The following is a 21,573-nucleotide window of genomic DNA, read 5'->3' as shown; positions in this document are numbered from 1 at the left end:
GTAGTTATTTTTTTAACAAAGGCCCCAGGCTACCTATCTACACCACTGTGTGTGTTGAGGTATCTTTCTTATTGCTTGGTTTTTAATGTTAATGATAATATAGTAAAAAGTTCCTTGACTGTTTAGTTTTGAGGTTGACTGTAGTGGTCATCTTGGCTTTCAGTAGGTAGGCCTTAAGTGCAGTATCCGTTCTCAGCATTTTCTTTCATGCAGTAAAGGTAAATGAAAAGACACATTTAGTAACCAACGGATATATTTCATTTATAAAAAAAAATCTTTTTCAACAAAATACAAAGAGGCTATTAGAAGAAGCACCGAATACCAAAATGTACGGAAGAAAAAACGACAGAGGTCACCTTGTTTCTTAAATAGAGAACTTTCCAGAACATTCGAGTAAAACACCAGTTAACAAACATCATGCTATCCTTTTCTACTCTATAAAAATATTAAAGGACAGTACGAATGTGTTAGTATTTACTCGAAGACTTGGAAAATAAATTGTGATGTTACTTAAATAACTTAGTTGATAGTTTGTGCTTAATAAATAGATGAACGGACGGCCGTTTTAATGACGATTTATTGTGCTTTGCAGTTCATTCAGACGACAGTGTTCTGCGACACATTTTTATTAGAAATCGTTTTATTTATAAGGCTAAACAAAACATTTTTTTTTAAAGATGTTTAAATATAAATGTCACAAAACACCGTAAGTCATCCACCCGCTCTTGAAAAATTCCATGATTTCTTAACTATGATTTCCTTGCATAAAAGTTCCACACTATATTACAAATAAATGCTAATGTCAGTCGTTTACTGGAGGCCGATGGAGGCGATGAGGCTCTCGACCTTCGCGATGTAGGCCTTCTGTGCGTCCTCCTTGGAGACGCCCTTCTGCTTTGACCACGCCTCGAACTTGGCCTTGCCCTTCAGGTCGAAGAAACCGGGCGCCTCTGGAATAAGGAAAATATACTTTGAGTATTTATGTCAAGGTAAGCTTGTGGTATTGTTCAATAAATGTGGAGCGGTTTAATAGGATTATTCTTTTACTGTAAAGATACACGTGTATCTAGGAGTTAAAGTTAAATTTTAAATATACATTTTCCTTCTTATTCATAAACACACTATAAACCTATTTTAGTTAAACAACTGCTATAATTAATATGTTTTCTCTTTTTCATTTCGCTGTGGAGTGAAAGAAACAAAACTCTTTATTTTGACTACTGTGGACGAAAAATATAAACCAGTGCAATGCATAATCATTTACCTAAGTGGTAGTCAATTTACGCTAAACTTTAATGATATATGTATGTACACTAAAAACTGCTTCGTCGCATCATTCAGTCCGTCATGAAAACAGTCTGTAAATCATCATTCTTTTCAGAGTACCGCAGCGACATAGACTTTGATTTATAGTAAGCAGAGATCATCAACATTGCAGCCACAAATCTAGCAATAGGAAGCGTTGCACGGAAATAATTAATCAATTGCAATTGATATCAATTGATCCTGCCTACAGTACAGCACGCACACCAATCCGCCTGAGTCACACCGAGCCACGATAATACTGATAATACTAGCTAATCATGATTTATCGAACCAGATTACACTAGTTATCATGACTTATGTACTTGTGATACTTATCTCACCTAATTCAAGTTAATTCAATAACTGATTGATGTATCGGAGGAAGTGACGAACATTGTTACGAAGTTTTTGAAAACGTGTACAAATATTTTTGGTAGTAGCTTTAACTATTATCTATGCCATTATGTTAAAGCGCTGCCGCGCCATTTCGAGGTTTCCAATCGAAATCGGAATGAAATGACTATTTTTGCAGTCATATCATTATTATGTCTTCTCGTAAGATATTTTTTTTTGATCGGCGTCTCGAGATCTTATTTAGTGTCTAATATAAATAGAGATATTCACAAGAAAACCATTCGATGTATGTTTGTAGACAAAAGGAATATCAATTTCCAAAAACCGAATTCGCTTTGAGTTTTGAGACAAACGTTCATTTACCACATTTGGCTCATAAGACATGGGAATTGAACCTATGCTCCCATATACACATTAAAATACAAAGTATTTCGTGACCAAAAGTTATAAATATTCTTAAAAACGTGCGTTATGTTAAATTCCGCATAACTTGAGCAGTGAAACAGGATTGAGTGCCGTTGTTCTAGCGTCCGGTGCGAGGTCTCGTCGAACTAACTGTACTTGTCATATAAAAATGTCTGCAGACATGATACCGGTTTAATTTTTAAGTGGCGAATATTTGCAAGAAATGCAGCCATGTCTCAACTCTCGCAGTAAAAATTTGCCTCGTATTTTTAACTTTTTTTTGTTTTTGATGATCAGGTATGCTAATAGCAGACACGAGATACCCAAGACTATTTGCGGATTACATAATTATTTGTTTTTCTATGTGGGCATTGAACCCATAGTCATTTGGCGACCAGCTTAACGACTGCGCTACGGAAGCCTTTATTTATTCTATTAAACATTAATTAGTATGAAAGTTATGATTTGGCTTCAAATAATACATTAACGTAAAAAAAACTTTAACGTATATTAAAAGGATTTTTCTTTCAAAATCAGAAAATACCTCTACTTTCAAACTGTAGTCTTTAACAAAAATTCATCATACATTTCAGACTATTCCCAACAGCTAATATATGCATTGACGCTCATTTAAAGCAGAACTTTGTAATGAGTTGCTTATGGAAAAAACGCTAACCTATTGCGGCAAATTTCCATACAATAAGTAAGATTTTAATTAGGTACGTAGTTATTTGCATTAAAACGGATTAACAATAGACTGATGCTAGACATGGGAGTTTTGCTAACGAGGTCTTATGAAGTCATCTAGGAAACCTAGACCTGACGAACGTTTTGAGTGCAAACATTGTAATAAAATTTAGGCCCGCGTTCCTCTTCTTCTTATATATTTGATATATTTAATTAAGCAGAATAGATTAGATCTGGCAATTATTTACAAGCTGTGAAACTGTCCCTAAGTCTATACTATGTTAACTATCCGCACTTGGCCAGCGTGGTAGACTCATAGCCTACCCCCTAACTCATTACGGAACGAGACCCTTGCACAGCAGTAGGCGATTAGTGGGTTTAAATTTATTTTATGCTAAGTTATTAAATGTGTTCTTTAGGGCAAATGCTTCCTCCATTTGCCCACATTTTTTACTATCGTTAGCTGTTTTCAACCAGTCTTTTCTTGTCACTTCTGCAAGTCGTTTTTGTATTATAAACAGACGAAAATGCTTCGTTAGTCGAAAAAAAACGAATAGTTTATAAACTACAGTTATTTATGTGTCATCTATCATTAGCATGGCAGAGCATGGCAGACATATTTTCCGCTAGCACGGAAACAAACGATTACACAGATACACATCCATCATGGCGGTGTTTTAACAGTGGCATGTCCGTAACTCAGTAATTACACACAGTTCCGCAGTACACTGCAGATACATGGATAAATACTTTATGACATACGAGCTTCTGCTCGATACTTTGCCGGCGTTAAAAGATTTCCTATTGTGAAGGTATCATTCTATGTCCAGGTTATAAACTACCTGTGTATCAAATTTAAATACCAAAATACGTTTTGAAGTTTGGCGTGATGACAGTACCTAATGAAACACCCAATGTTTCGCATTTATAATGTCAGTAAGATTGTAGGTTTATTCTTTTGCATATTTGTTTATTACCGTCGAAGGCTGTGATTAAAATCTAAATTAATCATTAATTTAATAATTTAGATTCAGAGATAGTCGTGTTTGTGAAATGCATTTCAAACCATATCACAATCTTTCAATTACATATGGGATGTTTGTTTGTGATATATAAAGTTAACGTTTTATTATCTTTAAATTACCCTTTAATAACCAACATTCGTATATTCTTTAAGGCAAAGAGTCGTAGAGAAAAATATCTTTATATTAGAAATATACTTGTAATTACAGGTACATTACGTTTTTCGATCTAAATCAATAAAACACAAGTAAACGATACTACTACCATAAACTAAAAAATACCATAATTATTTCTTGAATAAGTAATTAACAAAGCACTTAAAGAAAATTCCATTCCGGTTTCATCTGATTATACATTTATGGAACAGAACAATGTGCCCTATTATTGGCCTGGTCAATTGTAGGGAGCATCCACCTGCTATAATACTCGGCTGTCAATGATTGATAAACCGCTCTGTCATTATAAAATTATTGGTTATATCGATGTTAGGAAAGTGTTCTTCAATATAACATACAATTATTATACGTATACTATATTTTTGTTATTTAACTACTGTCTTTAGGGCTTTGACCTTTGTCATAGAATATAATAAGTACAATAGTAATTGATATCACTCTTGTCCCTTATAACATGTCGACTGCTTAAAACACCCGTTTTTTTATATTTACATTACTATTTTACAATATTTACGCAGTAATTATATTTAAACTTTTAGTTAGTTGTTATTTAAAAAGAATAGCAAAATTTGATTTTTACAACCCATTTTTATATTCGTGATGATCTGAAGGTCCTTGTTTCTAGATAGCTCTAGCAAATGATATTCTAATTCACATTGGATCAACATTATTGTAAATCGAACTAACATAGTGAACCTAGAATCGCGCTAAAAAACTACGACTATTTACAACTGTGTTCTTTAATAAAGTCATTATTCAATGACATAAATAAAATTGTTCAAGACTTATCCACATCTAAATAGGTAATACATATAATCAAAGCATTTACTTCAATAGTCTGATTTAACCTCATACATTTTGGGAGCAATTTTCATCAATTATTCTTCACCGTAAAAACTTATCCATTATTCCAAAATAACTCGTTTTCAAATTGCAGACGTTTTTGTGGGAAGTCTTTTGTAAGTTTGTTAATAGTGCTAAAAAAGTGTAGCTGTGTGGAGTCACGCCACTGGCTGTTTCAAGGTTACTGCGATATTCAAATGGTTCATCCAATTGAGTACAAATGTTAGGAATAGTTGGGAATTAGGAGCGGAATTCAGCTGTTATATAGATATTTATAATATCTCCTGCTGTGCCGCTTTGTTTTTTAAATAAAGTAATATTTAAAGCATCGTAAGAAAACCTTGAATGCCTAAAATTTGTTTAATTCATTTATTGAGGGTACGCAAAATCCCCAACCCGCACTTGGCGAGCGTGGTGGACTCATGGCCTATCCCCTCCCCCTCGTTTGGGAGGAGACCATTGCCCTGCGGCAATGGTCTCCTCCCAAACGAAAGAGGGAAGTGGGACAGAAAAGGGTTATAAAAAAAATTATAGCTATAATTAGAGCATTAAGTCAGCCAATGTACCATAAAGTTTAAATAAATAAATATTACCAGGCCATAGTGACATCCATAATAAATATTCGAGTGCTTAGCTTTCTATAATTTCACTGAAAATCTGCTGAAAATACTAACAAGAACTGCAGAATAACTGGGTTTTCAGTTCTATGTGTAAACAAAGTTTTAGTATGTTATAGTGTTGCTAATCAGCAAGCAATTGGTGTTGATTAAACTTTGTCCTACTTACACAAGATTGCATATCACCATACTCTAAAAATGTTAGCAAAAATAGGTTAAATGAGTCACAATACCTATTCAAGCTAATTTTAACTACCTAGTTAAAGGGAAATCCAAGATTTTGATATACTAATCCTTAGAATTTCGATAAAATTTTAATTAAAACCAAGTTTATCAATGATAAAGTCCATGATATGAGCACTACACGAATTTTGTACGAGATTATATTTTTTTAAGCGGTTTAGTAAATAAAGGTATAGATTCTATAGTTTGATAAAAGTGTTTACGATGACGCATGTCGATAGATTAACTTAATAACAAATGGAATTAGTAATCTATACAAAATTCATTAGTCGATTCACGAAAAAACAACAACCCGGGCTTATTTGCATACGCAATTGCAATCTTGATAGAGTCTAATATTCATGCAATTACTACATATTCGAAAGCACAGTTATAAGATCGAAAAACATAAAATCTTATTGTGAATTATTTTTTTAAATACATAAGTCAGTGGCATTAAAAATACACTACCCTACCCTCCCTTTATTAACCCGCAACGGCCCCATTGCTGGGCAATGGTCGTCTTTCGGATGAGAGAGGGATTAGGCATTGAATAGATTTTTCATGCCCTCAATAAATGTATTTAATAAATTTTGGGTATGCTAGGTTTCGTCACGATGGCATCCTTCACCGTTGGAGCAAGTGATAATTGTTTCTACTATACACATACCTACACATTACATTTTTTGTACTTAATACACTTCCTATTTACTTAATAACTTAGTTTGCTTTGACAGTAACATGTGAACTTGTCACCATTTCCAAGGAAATACCAGCTATTTTTATACGAGATTTCTTTGATGACGCACATAGTAAATAGAGGGTAAAACCATACTTATACTTAGTATATAACCAAGGTTATTTAACAACGTCAAAAGCAGGTAGGAATAAAAGACTAAAGCAAAAAGATACAATGAGGCTTTCGTTAAAATGACGAGTAGGTACATATTTTTACACATTAGGTACATTTGATTTTGATTATTCATTGGTTTTTCCTACTTAGTTATTGAAGTGCCACTGCTGGTCAAGTGTTTCCTCCCGGATTAAGGAAGGAACGAGGCTTAACTACGCTAGCGTCTGCAGAATCCAAATGCGGGTTTTGGATTCTGCATACCTTCAAAAGTTGTTTTAAATATCTTTTAGGCATGCATCACGAGGTTTTCCCCACCGTTACATGGTAACAATAATTCTTAAGGACTATCAAACATCACTTTAAATAATGTTTTAACTTTTATCATACGTGTAATCAAGTAGTAGTGAAATACATAACGGTATAAAAAATAACCGGAGCATAAAATATACCGTTTACATTAAAATAAGCGTTTAATTATGCGATATTAAATACTAAAAGGCTTGAAATATAATGTATACTCCGAGGTACGTAATAAACCGTAATCTGATGAATAAAATCCCTTTTTGGGATTAATTTAGCGTCTGCGGGTATGCTCTTTGCCGATTTTTTTACAATTTTGTAGTATTATCGTAAAAATATTTATACGACGTGGCCCTTCCTAAAACAGAGAAACTCCATTTATATATAAGTATACCAGTAAGAAGTAACCCATCCTTCGACGAGAACTGCTTAACCCACAGACCGTTCACGAATCCATAAGCGCAGAACCATTAAGGAAATAATTTTGCTATTTTCTTACACTGTTAAATAAGGAACCTATGTAATGCTGACAAAACGCAAACCCAACAGTGTCAATAACACGTAGACCAAAATCAACAAACTATTTTGGGAATTTACTCAAGTTTATAATGTGTTACTTAATTGAAGTTTGCGAATCGTCATTACTTTTACAGGTTACAGTTAGACACTCAGCAACTTATTAAAGCCTTAGAGTGCTTTTCTACGAAATAAAAACTTACTCTTATCCATGCACTATACGAAAATTAAATAAAAAGATTTCACTTGAAGCACGACTCAAGGCCTGACCCTCATATCGTAAGAAGACCCTATATCCAGCAATAAGACAGAAATAGTTTCATTTATTTATTTCCCGTATCAGATTTCATTTATGACTCTAATTTTTTTAAGTCTCTTAATTGAGGGCCAGTATTTCGTCATTATCTATATATTCGACTTCATTTTTTATTTTATTTTTTAGCAAAACGGTACAGTTTTTTTCCATGCAACATACACAATATTCATCCGCCATTACGACCTAAGTCACGTCATACGTAGAACTAAGTGTAAGTGAGTTAGGTAAAACACAGCAACGATAATAATAGCTATCGATAAGTGCTTATTTATAGGTGTTTAATCGAAACACCTCATTGTTATTTATACATTTGATGACATGGTTAAATTCGGTTGAGGTAACCACGCAGTAACCACGATGTAATCATGCAGTTGCTAAAATAACAGATATTTGATATTATTGAAACATTATTGAACACACGCGCGGTACATATATCTTATACTTTCATTGAAATGCTTTTGATTTGTGAAAACTATTCAGAACTTCGATGTTTCGGAGTCCGGAAAGACCTACTGAATGATCAGAACTGAGTAACGTTTTTTCCACGTGGCTAAAAGACTTGCGGGAGGAGTTAGGCGTCAGCTGGTTGTACAATTACGTAGATAGCCCACTGACAAAATATGTATACAACATTTTTCGTCAATACCGAAGTTCTCTACCTATCCTGCGTTTAATTTAGAGAAATCGCAAACACCCTAAAATATAACGTGATTTATTATTTACGTTGATCCGACGAGTATGTACTTACTTGAAGCGTCAGCATCTCCAACGGTGGCCTGTTTGAAGAGACCGTACAGCTCCAGGAGGTCGTTGTCGCTGGGCAGGGACTTCAGGTTCTTAACGTCGGCGGCGGCCTTGTCGAATTGCTGCAAATAAACACTACGTTTAGTAATTTTCTTTAACTATTTACTGTCGATGTGTTTCCTTTCCTTTCAGAACTAAAATACATACACAATTGTTACAAATAAAGTTCTTTGCGAAAGTAAAAATCCAAAAATAAGTAGCATACTAAGCTTGTTCACGCTGTACTATTGATCTGCGCAGATATAAGGACTGTTGTCGTATGTCACAAATAGTTGCAGATAATAACATTATCATACATTTATATCGTTGCGTGTGTAAGGGGCGTTTGACGCTAGTGCAGTTACGTAACACTAAGTGGAGCCACTACGTCGCCACTGTGACCTTATGTCTGGGAATCTAGACCACAGCTTAAATAGGGTAATTGCACTAAATGCATGGTGTATTTACTGTTGAACTAATTTAAGTACGTAAATGTGTCTTTTTAGAGAAAAATGCAGGGATTAATAATGTTTTTAATAACGAATTAATATCAAACTAGATTGTTTAAAAAAAATCTTTCAAAAGTCGTACCTACATCGTTTTTTAGTAGGTATGGACAAAGATCAAACTTTCCAAATCTTCGGACTTTAGTCTCCAAAACATGAGTAATGTAACGCGATACGTTTGAAAATGTTTATTCATACACCTAATTAATATTCATCGTGACTACTTCGACTTTGGTCAAATCACTCTACGTTTTATTTTTTTTCTTTCTTTTACCTACGGAATAATATCGCATCAGAATTTTCGAAACATCTACCTTGGAGATAAATTAACGACTGCTATTTCAAACTTAAGAGACTTTTAGCGTGTCTTATGATTTGAAGACAATCAGCTCTAGAACAACGGAGCGGTCATCTCATATAAGTTAAGCCAGAAGAGGTACACGGAGAGAAGCAGAAAAAAGCACCTGAACTTTGGTTTCCTTTTACAAAGTCCCTGGATGAAGCTCAAGATCGAGCACCCTTAATAAATACCTGCATCCCCCCAATTTGGAGTCTACCTCGATATTCGCGCGATTTCGCTTACTGTAGCGAAACTGGTTAAGATCTTTCAATATGCAAGTCACGTATAGTTATAGTAGTTATCTGAACGCGTATCCTCGTACTAATCTTTGAATTAACTATTGACATTGCATGTAAGTAATAATGTGAGGATTCAAGTCGTTCGAGTGATGTGTATGAAGGTGAGGCTATGTCATAACTTAGTATGTTACTTTTATATTTAACTTGATGGTAATAGATGGGAGCAAAGTCCAGTGGAGAACTAATAGGGAGTGAAACAGCTATTAAATAATTTATATAAATATGAAAAAGGACATTTTTATTTTATTGTTCTCAGGATATTTTACGACAGCCATGCAACGAAGTCTTGTTTTGACGTTTTCAAGATTACGCATGAACTAACTAGGTACCAAAGGCGGCAAGGCATAGAAGAGTTTTTAAGGTCCCAGAGCTTCTCCAGTCACACATTAAAAGGTTACCGGAGTGGTTGTGTAGTGGCAGCACCGCATGACCCAGCTTTTCCCCAGAAAAATCGAATATCCAAAAGGATTTTTCCCCTCGTAAAAAAAGTTAACAAAATCAGCAACAATATTCTTGGATAGTTTTGTAACGTGAAATAGAGAAAGATTACCTAATCTTTGCGGTAGAATATAACTCTATGTAGTAATTTAATAATAATTTATTATATCTAATTAAGTAAGCATATTTGCGAAGCCTTGTTAGATTTAGGCGGAAACGCTAATTAGATTTTCGTATTAATTTTTATGAGAAGATATTAAATTACAATGATTTGCGCACCCACTGTGCGTTCTACAATTCTTATTAAGTCATTAGGAATATTTTCGACAGTCATTAAAATATATTAGCAACTTTTTTACGTAGAAATTAGACATTATCCGAAAAATATACTGCGTGCCCTATTCCAGAGACTTAAAGCCAACCAAACTAAGATAGTCAGCACATCATTATTAGAAAAAAAATCTTTTTATTTCTGAATATTATAAAAACATTTTTAAATTACATACTTAAGATATGCATACACTTAATATTTTCTAAGCGTTATTTATGAGAGCTTACTGTCATCAACATAAATATATGTATTTGCATAAAGCTCTTAGATGAGGCTGTTAATGGTAAATAAACATGTCCTCTTAGTGAAGAGGCTTAAATAAATATACTTCAGTTCTAAGAATAAGAAGAAACATGGTTTCTTATAAAATGAGGCCTTATCAAAGTTAGGAATCTCACATTTCTGGATGTAACTGGATAAAGACAATGCGTTAACACACGGCCTGGTCTCTACACTGCACTCTCTAAATCTTTATATATATAATTCTTCTGTAAGTGTGTATGTCACTGAACTTCTCTTAAACAACTGGACCGATTTTGATGAAATTTTTTGTGTGTGTTCAAGGGGATTGGATAATGGTTTAGATTCAAAATTTTGTCCGCTGGACAATGATTTTTTATTTAATTTTTATGGCAAAACAACAAAATTTTAAATATTAAAACATAAAAACTACATACAATTTCTCTCAAATATGTCTATGAATAGTGTGTATACGTCATTGCTAGGTATATGGTATGACTATAATTATTTTTTATGCCATTACCAACTACACAAGTAAGTCCAACACTGAAACAATGATTGTTTTTAATTACTAACACTATAAGAGTCATTATAGAAACCTCTATGGTGTGTTTACAAAACACACACAATGCATTGTTAAAAACATTAGACAGATAATGATACTGGCATATATTGTTTAAAAAACGTTAAGTTTTTTTAGAACACTTTTAAAACAGTTGAAATCTCAATAATATTGTTTTTTTAGCATTATATTGGGGCTGTTTTTTATTAGGTGGGAAATAAAAAGTTTAATCTATATGAATAAAAGTGGATAGATAAATTTTTTCACGAGAATGGAATCAAGGGGATACAATTGTGATATATCTAGATGCAATCGGACCAGGCTCCTTATATTATTACATATTTGGGTAGTGGGAAATAAAGCGTCTTCACTAATAAATAACCTGTTTTAAAGTACAAAAAAACTTGTAATTCCAGTTGGCAGGTCATTGACAAGGTTAATGCTATGGATATTAGCCATAATATTGATCATGTTTATTATAAAATCTGTTTTTAGCGGCTGAGCTAAAAGGTTATAAGGTAAGGTAAAAGAATAAATAAAAGGAAATTCACATTAATTACTGTCTGTATATGATTGTGGTGATGATTAATCTGATAAAATAATAATTAATTGGACTTAATTAGTAGGTACCTATAGGTTAATAAGGAAAGTTTGTTTATAGAGTTCAGAATAACTAAAAAATATATTACAGTTTTAAGATGAGCCCTAGCTCCCAGGGAACGTATTATATAAATATGACAAATAAAATTTGTTAACATATTCATCTATGTTAAAATAATAAAGTAGGTACCTGAACAAATTTTAACTATGGCAGTATAATTGTTTATACCAGAGAAACAAAAATTTTAAACCAAGCAGAGCCATGAGCAAAAGCTAGATTGAAATAAGTAAACAAATGTAGCATAATATGAGTTACTGTATCATGACAATTATTATCTAACATCTGAGGTCATTCTAGTAAGTCAATTCAAAGTCAAGAGTGCAAAAACTAAGATAAGAAATTGTTAACAAAACACTTTGCAACTTATACACAAAAATATTTATAATCCATTCAAAAGGTTTTATTCCATATACCTATCTTTAAAAAACATTTAAATTATTATTGTACATTATTATGTATAATGTTAAATATTCTCACATTACAATGTGTGCTAAATTCTTGTTGGAATTTAAAACTCTTGGAGTATGTAGAAGAAAGTTTGGCATTGTTCTCAATATAATTTTGCATTGAGAAAGTAGGTAAATGACCTTAATACTTTCAGTAATGTATGTCTTTACATTCCTGAATGTCACTAGTTTTGTGGCTATTTTTATGTACTGTTATTTTAATATACAACCTCGTTGGATGAACAAATATTACACTGGCCAGTAAATGGCTATAAGTAAAGAAAAAAATAAAATAGTACTTACTTCCTGGAGAGACATGGTGATTGATTTGTTTGATGGGTACGGCTAGCCTAAAAACACAGAAATACTTAATGAAATACACAATTTTGAGGTATCAAACCTATTAAAAGGAATACAACGTGTTTGCCGGCTGAATGCATTGACACTTAACCTCATACTTTGAAATTAAAATGAATCTATCTTTTGTTTCGTTGAAATCATTAACAATTACGTAAACTTTAAAAACCTTAAATATTCAACGAGATTCTAATTTTTAAAGTTAGAAGTACACCACACTAAACTTACTAATGAAAAGAAGCGTGTGTTCGGCACGAATACTCGTTAGGAACTGGTCACGATAACTTACGCTGGCACAGCTCAGATTAATTGAAACGCTGTGACGACTTCACTATCGGAGGCGACGTCAAGCAGTCGTTATCCTTATCTTATTGATTAGATTGATAAAAAAACAATAGAACAAATAGAATTCTCTATTACCTCGACGTAAAACAGCTGAATTCCAATAATTAGACTGACAGTTGACACTTGACAGAAAATAGAGAGTGAGAAACTGCAAATGACAGTTCTCTTATCTCCGTTCAGAAAACTAATTAGCAAATGATGAGCTGTGGATGGTTGGCTTACTTATATAACGTTTCATCGTTAATTACCGTTTTATTAAAATTATTCCAGGCTACACGATACTTATTTTAGGATTTATATTGTTGTTTAAGGAAATTAAGGTAGTATTAATCAGTACTTAAATGGTTCGATGTGTACCACATTCTACACCACACGCATTTATTATTATTGCACGGATTTTTTCAACATCATTAGCTGAAATTAGTGCCTTATGCTATTGAAATCAGCAAGGTAAAGCTATTTCAAGGTCTTAGTCTAGCCTACGCAGAACCTTACAAAAACTAGAAAGTGAAAATGAATTCGCTTCCTAGATAATTATTTCGCTTTCTAGATTTTGCACTGTTATAATAACTATATGATTTTTTAATCCATTACATAACGTCTTTTTCTTCTATATACACTAGGTAGGTAGGTATATCAGATATTATAAAACGTCAGCGCACCTACAGTTTTGCTAGTCTTTCTCGTGCAATATAACCTATAATATTGCTAAGTATAATAGGTATCTATGTGGAATTAGCGCGTTGACACGCTTAGCTCTTATCCCTATATCTATATTTAATCTCTTAGCATAAGTATATCGAACAGACCAATAATTGCAAAATAAACAAAACAACATATACATTTTTAACATTTATTTTTAATCTTAGTTAATGAACAATATAAAAATAAATAAAGAGTATCCTAGGACAAGCTTATGCGTATTTGGACTGGAGTTTCTCGGCCATTTCGATGTATTGTTTCTTGGCATCATCCTGGCTTATGCCTTTGCGGCCTGACCACGCCTTGAACTTGGCATTCTCTACCATGCCGCTGGGCTCAGCTGAAATTAAAAAAAAAACATATTTTTTATTAAAAATGTGTCGCATCATAAATTCCTAATAGCAGTGTCATTTTGGTTTTCACGAGTGGACTGTGGTTAAGCCTAAAGCTATAGAAATACGATGTCTAGATTTGTTTCATAAATAACCAAACCAATTAAGTAGGTCATTATTTAAAAACCGGCAATTGTCAATATGTATTAGGTAGGTAGGTACGTCTTGCATCATTGTTAAGCAAATAAATAATACTATGGACATTTTAAATTAAAATTAGGAATGATTCAGCGACTTAGTAATTCTTGCAAAATGAAAAGTGAATAATGTTATAGTTTAAACAATAAATAAGTTTGTTAATAATATTCCCACGCAAATGGTCGCAGGTTCGAAACCGAGGCAACACACCAATGACTTTTCGAAGTTATGTTTGTATTAGAAATAATTATCACTTGCTCTAACGGTGAAGGAAAACATCGTGATGTAACCTTGCATGCCTAAAATTTGTTTAATTCATTTATTGAGGGCATTCAAAGTTCCCAACCCGCACTTGGCCAGCGTGGTGGACTCAAGGCCTAACCCCTTCCCTCTGATTAGGAGGAGACCCTTGGCCTTGCAGTGGGACAGTAAAGGGTAGAAAAATGAGATAAAATAACTTAGTAATATTTTAATTCGTTTCTTTCGATGTTTAACTAATGACCTCCTCGAATATTTTAGCTCATATATGTAGGTATACCTGGCACCAAAAATTCTTTAAAAAATATATAAGTCTTACTGTCTGACACAGGTACCTACCTACCTACTTAGTTATTTTCTAGGTAGGTTCATAAATAACCTAAATAATCGACCTAAAAATATTTACATTTGGTTTTTCACAGATTAACTTATGACGTAAGCACAAGTGCTAGGTAAGTCCAAATAATTAGGGTGATCTATTTTGATATTATCTATCTGTCTCATTCAAATGTTATTAGGGAATTTTATCACGATATAAAATCGTTTAGAATTCTTTAATATCCTACTGTTATTGTCACACTTGCGTGACGCTATGACTTTACAATCAATAAATCAAATCTATGAAACGATAACTATGTCAGTGTGTTTGTTTATCAAATTTATTGACGTAAAGTCGTTAGCTGACCTTATTAATTAAATGATAGTGAATCTAATGATATTGATCGGTAAAATGCAGTAAGTAGTTGGAAATCGCAACATGCTATGGCGCAAAAAAAAGGATTTTGATTTTTTGATTAGTTTTCCTGTTAGTAAATTTTAGTGGAGACCAAATGTGTCACTGGTAAATAAATAGTATCACTCTATTCCACGGGATTATAATATATATACAGAAGCCCTACGTTAAGCCTACTTTATTTCCAAATCAACAAAATCAAGAGGTCTACTCTAGTTTCGATTAAACTTTGCAAAATCCATTCGATCTAAAATTGTATTGCTTATTCGATACCACTAGTCCTTGGTAAAAAAAAAAAAAGTTCTACAACAGGTCCTATTGAAAGTATTGTAGAAAGAATGTAGGTGGTAGGTCTACTATAGCCTTTAATTGCAAGAAAGTAGTTGTTAATAATAAATTACCGATGTTGACATCGCCGATGGTGGCCTGCTTGTACAGGGAGTAGAGGGCGAGGTTCTCGTCGTTGCTGGGGGTGGTCTTCCAGTTCCTCACGGAGCTGGCGACTTGGGTGAATTGCTGCAATTTAACAAAGATTATGTTTTAGACTAATACTGAAGTATCTACTACTATCACAGCTAGACGGTTTCTTTTTTAAATGACCCTTCCTGAATCATCTGCATTATAGCGTGGTCAATGATGAAGAGATGTCATGGTAAGTAATTTGTCATAACTTGGGCAATGCATGGCCCGTATTTTTCTATAAGTTACCTATATGCCAAATATATGTTCTTTATTAGATATTAGTCCTTGAATGATTCCAGCAGATTCAGAATTCTTTTATTCTGACTCTTATGTTGACGAACTAATAGGACTACTTTGAAATGAGTACTTCATCTTATCAATTGATTCATCTTATCGAATAAGATGAATTAAGGTAGTTTGTTTGGGTTTTTTATAGATCATATCGTTAAGTAAAACCGCAGTCAATGTGTCATGCTCGTGAACATCTGCCGATAATACTCGAAAACTCACAAAGAATGCAATTTGATGCTAAAATAGATAACTGATTACAAAATTATATGCTTATTGTTATCTTGCAGACACGTGCTTTAAGCTGTCGTAAATATTATCTACGAAATTGATGAAGTTCTAAGTACTATAATACGTGTTTTGATAAAATATACGACTTATAAATTATCGATTTCTATGATTGTGAGGTTTTTTCCGCTGTTATGTTATTTTTATAACAGATAGACATCGTGTTCGTCCTTTTTTGTGGTCAAGGATGCCGACACAACTTTACTAAATAAGATTACGTTATAGAAACATTACATATTTTTTTCTAGAAGTTTGCTTGTCAGTTAGCAAATGGTAACAGTAGAAGAACTTATGATAGTTGCCTACTAATTTCACTTATTCTGTAACTATTGATAGAACTCGATTTGTATGGAAGTGCTTGATAGTGTGCTTGACGTTTTAAATATGCTGTATTCAATGATGTAAATTGTGTTTTATCAACTTACCTCGCTGAGAGACATGGTTTGTGGTTTCTGTTGAGATCTGCAACAATAAGAAGGTTTGCGTTAATTCGTTTTGAAGATAACAATTAATGCTTGATTTTAAAGCAAATACGTAGGACTTTTCGGTACAAGCCAGACTTTTCCTACCTCTTTCATTATGCAACAAAATAACAGATACCGTTGCAAATATTGGCTCTACCTGACCCTAGTGGTTACTTGTCTAAATATAAAAGTCCCAATCAATAAATTACCTAGTCTCTAACACCTCTTTAATAAAGCAACGACTTAATTAAAAACACAGATTTACGTAATTGTATATGTGTCTTGGATATATTTAATTTCAGAGCCGAAAAAAGGCTTTTATACGACTTAAATTTATTGTTATGTTGTTCAGCATTTCAGGTTTGAAACCTAGCGTTCATTGTCACGGAAGTGCGGACGTTAGTTAGTGTTGGCGTGCGCGGTCTGCATTCCGCCAGTGCAATGACCGCGCTCGGAAACTGGAGCCGTGCACTTTCCAACGTTCATTCACTACGAGCGAACCATGTGAACTATGTAGGGGAAAACTGATAGTCACAGGGGTGGATTATATTGCAAATTTTACATTTTGGAACTGTTCAAAGATAGTAAATTGTTTTTTTACTCTCGCTACTTGGTAATTGAGGAGATCAAGATATCTTTGGGGCCAATCTTTTTATCATTTGTCTGGTATACTCAATTAGATTCAAAGGGTTGAAAGGTCGCGACTCTTTGATTTATATTTTGGTACCTTAAGCTATGTAATACACAAGCACACATGCTTTAAACAAAATAAATTATAACTTTAGGAGAATTTATAAAATATTGAACCCTGAAATGTTTCTACATACAAGTTTACACGTATTCTTTGATATATTTAGATTAAACCCATGGATGGAAATAGAAAGTTGGAGAATAAGCGCTAGATTTATGATAATAACAAAGTACAAATGCAAAATGCCATAAGTCCGATGAAAAATACCCATAAATTGTGCGTACGTAAAAATATATGCTCTACGTGCAGTATCGCATGAATCCTTTAGTTAAATAGTGAGTCATCCAGTTATTGATAGTTGACGGTTAACGGGAGTCATCGAGACAATTGCCACCTTCCTGTTGCTATAACTATAAAAAAAGCATAAATCTTAGCACAATCTGCTAAGATTTATGCTTTTTTTAATAATAATAGTTTATACGTAGAAGTAATTACAACTAGTTACAAATGTACGATGGTTGTATTTGTCTTGTAAACGTAAGTAAACAAATTATCAATGGTATTATGAGATATTTTATAAACTTTTATCCTCCTCCACTTGACTAGTACTAACATGGTTCGGACCAATTATGCAATTAAAAGAATTTGACACCCTCAAAAAGTCACTTTCTTCTTACTGGAACATGAAACTTAACCGGAACCGCAAAATGTACATATATAAGAGCTAGGACGAGGGTGTAAGGCTCCACATAATATACTCTATGCATATGCATCTCATAAAATACATGCTTATATAGTTTTAAGTAGGTACAAAAGTCGCACTATAAATAAAAATGAAAACGCACTATAAAGAAAAAAGTGCTTCAATGCTATAGAGCAGCAATATAGTAAGGAGCCAGAACTTACCACTTGTTAGAGAAGCACAGGTCGAGATCGCAATGGATACTGAACGAATTTCACGTTATCCCAAAGTTAAATCCTGCCCAATTTATGGCGCGCACCGCTAGGGCTGTCAATATTATGATTCGATAAGATAGATATGCATTTATTATCAGTCAAGACACGATACGTCAAATAGACGGATACGGCGAAATAATTATTGAACGTAGCTAATTGTTTTAATCGGCTTTTCAAGCAGTGTAATCTGGCTTGATTTGTTGCTATGTATGGTCTATTGTTGTGGATAAACCCGGATTTGTCAGTTAAGCCTGTGATTGTTACAATAGTCACCTAGATAAAGTGCTAAGGAAGCTATTTTGAAGGCAAAGTGTTCATGTCTTTAACAGATTCGCTGTGCTTTAGCAGTAAATGATATACGTCGGAATTGTTTTTCTTTCGTGGAAATATCGGTTTAAATTTGTAACTAAGTTTATAGAAAAATTACTCCACTAGGTACCTAATTTATCATTCTATTTATTTTGCTTAAGCCTTAAACTTAAGTCCTCCCCGCTGGTAAAATGCTGATTTGAACCTTTTCATTACTTACTTCAAGAATGGTTGAAAAAATCTCAAGCAGGCAGGGTTTCCTTACGTTGTTAGCCTTTACTATTTAACCTAGTGGACGTTATTTCTAATACAGGAATTATGGGCAAGGGCCCAAATGTTGTAACGAAAGCACTACTTATTGTTAAGGTCCACAAAAAATAAAAATATATTTTTTCAAAATCGCAAAAAATTCCGTTGAAAACCCTAAAAGACCTGCAATATAAATAACCGATATCACTCAATAAAAGTTGAATGTTTATCGCACATAATCCTCGTCAAGATAGTCGCGTTTAATCCGACTATACGACCCCTGGGCAGGCTAAAGGGCGAACAAACATAATCCACTAAATGTTGCTGAGTCGTCGGAAAAGCCTGTTAATCATTACTGTGCTAGTTCTGCTGGACGTTGGTCTCCAATCGATATGACAGGGTACATCGATATGGTGGCTATAGTCTAGAACTGACTGACAGATTTCTCGACAAATTAGTTTCGATGTTTTAATTAGGTAACGTTAACTACGTTACCTAATTAAAACATCGCCAAAAGCCCTTTGTAGTTCTACACCACCCACGGAGAGTGAAGGGTTGCTTGATCCCAACGTTAATACGTAAGTACCTACCTAGCTGTTTCATGAAAATAAATGTTGAGGAATTCAGTTATGCAAACTGCTATTCTGTTAAACTTTTTTCTTTATATAGTTTGGGATTTTTATATGATGTTTATCTAGTTACTGTAGTAGTGTAGTTACTTAACTGTTAAGATATTTTAAGTATTAGTTTTCCCCATACTTACCTCCTTATAAAATTTCCCCAAACTTCCCCGAACTCTTGCGAATGATTGCAAAAGTAAAAAGGGCTCAGAAAAGCTGGCTTTAGCTTTCATTCAAGTGCGATTCTTGCCTATGAGACCCCTGTTCAAATGGTAAAATTTTACCCTGTACGTGCACACGAAAATACTTAATCGTAATCAATATTTGCAAACCTCGTTACTATCATAAATTTTCGCCGGCCGTTATCACTTATGGACAGAGTTCTGATACGTAAAAGTATTAGCAAATAAAGGTACAAGTAGGGAACGTTTATTATCTACAAAACTTTCCGTGAACACCTGGACACACCTCCGATAACACCGCGTTACCCTGTGTGGTCAAAATTGCAACATTTACACAATTCCTAATCTGATAGCGGTGTGATGACCTAAATTCGTTCAAGTGTTTTCGTAGAGGAATAACAGGTGCCGGCAAGTTTGCAAAGATAAAGTTTTTACACAAGATAACTAATAGAAAAAACGGATAATATGTCGGTCCTTGGTTCAAAAATAGACAGATAGAGACTCAACAGAATGCTATTTCTATATTGTATAATATCATCTAAGCAAAAACGCATTACCTGTCAGTACATAATATATATATGTATATGTAAGTACGTAATATTACTAATAAATCTTCAGCCCGCAGCATGGTAATCATAGTGTGTCATGGACAAAACTTCTTTTGTTTTTTTTAAAGACTGTGTAGCAGCAAGGCCAAGGTGATAGATTTCTAAAAAAAGAAGTTACGGTAGTTAAACTAAGTAGTATGTGTACTTACATCTCTGGAAGACTAGATTTCTAATGACCAAAACTTAGCTTACTATTTAAGAATGCAATGTAACTATTTTTCAATTAGCTAAATAAACACGAATAACGGTATGGTATCAGGTAAGAATATGCGATAAAGAAACAAATATGTCTGTAATAATTAACTGTTTAGTACTTACTCCGACGCCAATCATGTTATACAGTAACCATTTGATATTAACACACATAGCTCAAATTCCTCAGCACACAAGTTAACCGTTAAAATAACAAAATACTTGAAACACCAACATGAAGAGCAATTACGTTTTTAACTCTCTACAAATAGTTACTGGCTGTTATTAAATAAGTACTTTTGCATCGCTTTTTTATGAAGTCATTTGCTGCAAGTGATTGATACTTCTTGGCGATGAGCCGGACCTACAAGTATAATATTCTTTTGCCGATGGGTAAGAACGCAGTCTTGTGTCCATGAACTTACATATTTTATAGGGTACTAGACTAAAGCAAGACTTGTAACATTTAGTGGGAAATAATGAACTAAGGTCTTATCACTAAGCAAGGGTCTAGAAAAAATCGTCGTCTATCCCCAATTTTCTGGCGATCTGTCGATTCAAGTTCCAAACATTGAAGGGGATCAGATTTTCAGTATTACTTATATTATTTTGATAGTGTTCAAATCCAATTTTGAAAACTGTAGGAATAATTAAATCTTGTTTTCTGATCTTCAAGGCTGTAAAAGAAAAATAGTTCAGCCAATAAATAGCAATGCGTTGAATTGGTGACAAACTCATACGCAGAACATTTAGTAACTTCACGCATGACTGACACATTGCCAGTACAGTGGTCACCCATTAAAATTCCTGATTAAAATCCAGTTGACGGCATTTAATTGGATAGTATTGCGCAGTGGTGACTACGCTTCACCGCTAGCGAACTTGATTGTTCGAGACTCGGCTACGTAGATTCATTGACAAGAATTGAATTCTCAAAATCTTTTTAGAATTTTTAGCACTCTTTCTTTGTCTCGGTCTACAATCGGCATGGTGTCATGCCGTCAACATGCTGTAAAGGGATTTGGATGTTTTTACAAACGGCCGCCTGCCTGACGTGGACCTTCTTGGAAATCTTCAGCAATAAGTAACATTACTTATGAGATATACGATATAAT

At 33.7% G+C, this 21,573-nt stretch overlaps 2 protein-coding genes across 3 annotated transcripts; both read right to left on the bottom strand.

The window, feature by feature from the left end:
- Positions 1–235: 235 nt before the first annotated feature.
- LOC142972187 (acyl-CoA-binding protein homolog) lies at positions 236–13,105 on the bottom strand. 2 transcript variants are annotated; one of them, XM_076113055.1, is made up of 4 exons: positions 13,001–13,105; positions 12,527–12,573; positions 8,366–8,483; positions 236–950 (listed from the first exon to the last, which is right to left on the bottom strand). In XM_076113055.1, exons 2-4 carry the CDS (start codon positions 12,539–12,541, stop codon positions 811–813), a joined length of 273 nt encoding a protein of 90 aa, XP_075969170.1. In that variant the 5' UTR covers positions 12,542–12,573; positions 13,001–13,105; the 3' UTR covers positions 236–810. The 2 variants fall into 2 exon arrangements, with proteins under 2 accessions (XP_075969170.1, XP_075969169.1); XM_076113054.1 differs by lacking the exon at positions 13,001–13,105 and adding an exon at positions 12,809–12,921.
- A 659-nt stretch (positions 13,106–13,764) lies between these two features.
- Positions 13,765–18,367, bottom strand: LOC142972186 (putative acyl-CoA-binding protein). The gene is made up of 4 exons (XM_076113052.1): positions 18,248–18,367; positions 16,612–16,648; positions 15,550–15,664; positions 13,765–13,967 (listed from the first exon to the last, which is right to left on the bottom strand). Exons 2-4 carry the CDS (start codon positions 16,624–16,626, stop codon positions 13,840–13,842), a joined length of 258 nt encoding a protein of 85 aa, XP_075969167.1. The 5' UTR covers positions 16,627–16,648; positions 18,248–18,367; the 3' UTR covers positions 13,765–13,839.
- Positions 18,368–21,573: the final 3,206 nt, after the last annotated feature.

Source organism: Anticarsia gemmatalis, chromosome 4 (genome assembly GCF_050436995.1).
Source record: "Anticarsia gemmatalis isolate Benzon Research Colony breed Stoneville strain chromosome 4, ilAntGemm2 primary, whole genome shotgun sequence".
NCBI lineage: Eukaryota > Metazoa > Arthropoda > Insecta > Lepidoptera > Erebidae > Anticarsia > Anticarsia gemmatalis.
Note: the sequence above shows the minus strand (reverse complement) of the source record. Positions and strands in the feature narration are given on the sequence as shown.